This window comes from Perognathus longimembris, unplaced genomic scaffold (genome assembly GCF_023159225.1).
Source record: "Perognathus longimembris pacificus isolate PPM17 unplaced genomic scaffold, ASM2315922v1 HiC_scaffold_5103, whole genome shotgun sequence".
Lineage (NCBI taxonomy): Eukaryota > Metazoa > Chordata > Mammalia > Rodentia > Heteromyidae > Perognathus > Perognathus longimembris.
In genome coordinates, this window is record NW_025960494.1 from 77720 (window position 1) to 81742 (window position 4023).

At 52.5% G+C, this 4023-nt stretch overlaps 1 protein-coding gene across 1 annotated transcript; it reads left to right on the plus strand.

Moving 5' to 3' along the window:
• Nucleotides 1-736: 736 nt before the first annotated feature.
• Nucleotides 737-3723, plus strand: LOC125345016 (golgin subfamily A member 2-like). Its single transcript, XM_048337276.1, has 4 exons — nt 737-973; nt 1063-2055; nt 2149-3075; nt 3178-3723. The coding sequence occupies exons 1-4, from the start codon at nt 737-739 to the stop codon at nt 3721-3723; spliced, it is 2703 nt and encodes a 900-aa protein (XP_048193233.1).
• The last annotated feature ends 300 nt before the right edge of the window (nt 3724-4023 follow it).

Below are 4023 nucleotides of genomic sequence, written 5' to 3' on the forward strand. Positions count from 1 at the left end.
TGGTTCTCAGTTCTAAGTTCTGGGTACTTAGCCCAGGACAAGGTAATCACCCACAGGCCTGGGTTTGGAGGTGGAGGCTGTGCTGGTTCTGGTTTGGGGGTTCTTAAATAAAACTCCTTTTCCCCCTTTACCCATGCCCCCATGGATTTTCGTGCTGTCAAGGCATTACACTGGATTGTGGACACAACATCATTAGGAAGTGGCTGGGTAGTTGACTTGGTTAGATTTGTTTTCAGTTAAGTGCACATTACTCTTGGTGTTGGTGTAGATGTCACATACTCCTTGACAGAAGCAGGACATTCTCATTTCTCCCATTTGTCTTTCTGATTCCTCTGAGATCACTAGACCAGGTGTGCTGCACTAGGCAAGGCCTGCTTAAGCAACATGGGAAACACTCATGCAGAGGAGCCCTGGACCTGTGATGGCTCTGAGCTGTCCAGTTCCTCAGGGACTGCAAGAGCAGGTTATATCAAGAATTCAGCAAACTCAGTGACTCCCTGATCACAATACAAATGTCACCAAATGTGGTTAGAACAGAGCTACTTCTGCACGGAATGAGAACAATTATAATTTGGACAGGTTGTGTTTCTTGATGCCACTTCCTGGAAGACAATTGAAAGCCTGGGTGGCCACAGTTGTTGTGTGAGGGAAGCTAGGAAAGGTACAGGTAAAACTGAGCACCTACCCAGCTGTAGCAAGTCCCACTCTTGCCCATAACTACCCTGGACAGAGTTAGATGTGGATAGGGCTGCAGGAGCAGCTCTCATCAGGACTCCACCCATTGTGCCTGGATCACAAGTTTCTGGCCACACCCTCTGTTATTTCACACTTTTCTCTGACCAATGGGATGCCAGACTTGGGGCCACACCCATATCCTCTGCTGCCTAATAGCCCTGGTATTCCCTCTGTTGGCTTACACCACTCCCAGCCGTTGAGGGAGGTGGAGGTGGCCGAGTGGTGTCAGCGAAAATCAGTGAGTTAAGGGGTATAGTGAGAAAACGACATTGTTAATGATTGTAGATTGTAGATTGTAGATTGTAGTTTGTAGATTGTAGATTGTAGATTTCAGACCGCCTGGGAATGTGGCGATTCTGTCTTGCCTGCTGCCCCAGGGCTCGAAGGTCTGAACAATCGAGAGAAAATGAAACAGCTGCAGCAAATCAACGACGGCAAGAAAACCAGCAGAATTGTCCTGCAAGTGCACCTGCACAATTGAACACAAAGAAGAAACCGATCAAGGGCGATCATCCCAAGAGAAACACCACTGGGTATGGTCAATCAACTGAGCCTACTGCCAAAAAGCACGCCTCCCCTGAGCCTGTCCTGCCTTTGTGCAGCTGGAGACCTTCCTCCAGGGTGGAGAGTCTCACAGCTCCCAAGAACACCGAGGAGCTGCAGAGGCACTACCAACACCTGCTGCTTACCCTGCACTCCAGAAAGTTACGAAACCAACAGCTCTCCAGTGAGCTCCACCAACTGAAGAAAGAAAAGAAACACCTGCAGCATGAACACCGAAGAGAGAATTGCAGGAGAGCCCAAGAGAACGAGGCACTGCAAACAGAATTGGAAGCTCACAAGCTAGCCATACAGATGTTGGTTTCTGAAGAACCCAATTTACGCTGTGCCCTGGCTCGCATCCAGCTGGTGGTTAAGGAGAAACTAAGGGAGCAGGAAGGCTCATTTAGTCACCACCCACCACGCCACCAGCGGGCTGCACAGCAGCATGTTGGACAGCAAGAGATAGCATTGTCCCCAGTCACCACCCAACGGGTTGACACTCAAAAAAAGAAGCTCCAGCTCCTGGAAGACCAGGAGAAGAGCAGAATTTCTGATTTGGAGGAAATCAACAGCGAATTACAAAGGAAACTGGAAGTCCTCTGGACCCAAAAGCTCAACATGCAGAGCAGAATTCAGAAGCTGCAAAAGGCATCAGAGGAGCGGGCAGTGCTGAAACGGCAAGTGGACAACCTGAGAAGGGTGGTGAAGACCATGAGGTCAGAAAGGGACAACGTTGCCATGTCCCTGAGGAGGGAGAGTGCCCTGTGGGAGGACATGGTCCAGCAGCCATCCCAAGGGATGAAGCAACAGACAGAGGAGAGAGAGCAAGGGCAGAGGCAGGTGTTGGAGCTGGAGGTGAACCTGGAGGAGGTTAGAGAACACCTGGCAGAGCTGCAGCCCCCTGCAGGACCAGCTCAGGCTGCGCAGCAGCTGCAGACCCAGGCCTTGCAGATGCAGGACGAGTTAAAGGACCTGAAGCAACAGCTGCAATCTCAACTGCAGGAAAACCACAGCCTCCGTCTCCAGAACCTGGAGCAACAGGAGCGGCTGTGGAGACTGGAACAGGCAGCCGAGGAAGCCATTCCTAGGCCTGCCAAGGATCGGGACACGGAGACCGCGACATGCACACATGTGCAAGACAGAGAGATGCAAGACCAGCTGGCCCAGCTGCACGACGCTGCCTACCGGCTGAGCGCTGAGAAGAAGGAGCTCGCCAGCGCCCTGAGCGCAGAGCAAATCCTGAAGAAACAGCTGCAGGAGAAGCTGGAGCAGCAGGAGAAGGATTTCCAGAAATGGAAAGAGGTGGCGAAGAGAGCGAGCCAGGAAGCTCAGGAGCTGCAGGAGCTGCAGGGCCAATACCGGACACAGCTGCAGGAACTCAGAGCCACCTGCGATCAGCACACAGCCTCCAATCGGCAGCTGAGCTCAGAAAAGGAGGCCCTGCAGGAGCACCTGCAGAGGCAGACCCAGCTGCTGGAGCAGCTGAAGCAGGAGCAAATACAGAGCACGTTGCTGGCACAGACAGAAAGGGAACAGTTGCAGGACACTCTCCAATGCCTGGAAGCAGCATGGCAGCAGAACGAGCAACTGCAGGCCAAGCTGAGCGTCCTGGGTTCCCCTCCAAAAGGCCAAGGAGTGAGTGATGCGGAAGAAAGCGGGGAGGAGGCAACCCCACTCGACGTGACCGTCCCTGATGATGTAGAGAGCCCTCAAGTAATGAGGGATTTTTATCAAAATGCCCTCTCAGCTGCTGAAGCCAAAGAGGTAAAACTCCGCCAGCAGCTGCTGGAGCAGCAGGCCCGCTGCAGGTGCCTGGCCAACCTGGGAGCCCAGTGCCAGACCAAGCTGGAGCAGGAGGGCCTCTTCCCCAGGACGAGGACCCACGGCCTGTTTGGGAAGAGGAAGCAGGACACACAGGTGCCCAAGAGGGAGCTGCAAATCTGCTTCAGCCCCGACCTGCCTGACAAGGTGGACTTCCAGAGTGCAGCAGATGGCCTGCAACAGCGATGCAGCCGGCTGTCAGAGCACATCGCCGCCATCGAAAACTCCCTCATTGCCTGCAGAGAGCAGATAGAAACCCTGGAGACCCTGCATCAAGAGAAATGGGAGCAAGTCGATCTACTGTCCCTGGAGAAACAAAAGAAGAAGCAGGAGCTGCAGGAGTTGCTGTTGCAGCTTGCAGGTAAAGTCGTGACATGCCAGGACAAGATGCAGGGAGACACCGAGCCCCCTGCTGCTGACACCACTTCAGACTTGGCAGGCCCCATGAAGACTGAATGTAGCAAGGAGGATGATGGTAGCAAGGATTATGACGTGGAACCATCCACAGTAGAGGCTGAGGTGCCGTGCCCCCTAGAGCCATCCACCACACAGCTTGGGGGCATGGGCAATGAACGCCCCATCACGTTCTGGTCCAAACTGAAGAACATGATGAATATCCAATAATTACTCTCAGGAAGGACACAAACAATTACAAATGTGTTACACACATTCTTCCGGACTATTTTCCCTCTCCCTGTCCCCTGACACTGGCTCTGCCAGTGTGGTCACAAGCTCAATTAACGCAGCTGAAATCGAGGAGTCAAAGGCCTGCGGATACAGGCAGAAGAATGGCTCAGAGTCGGACGAGACAACCTAAGTCATATGTCTCTGCGCGTAGAACACAACAAATGCTGAGTGAAATTATATTTCTTTTTGTCAATTTATCAATCATTTATTGACAGATTTTTATCTTAAAGTACATTT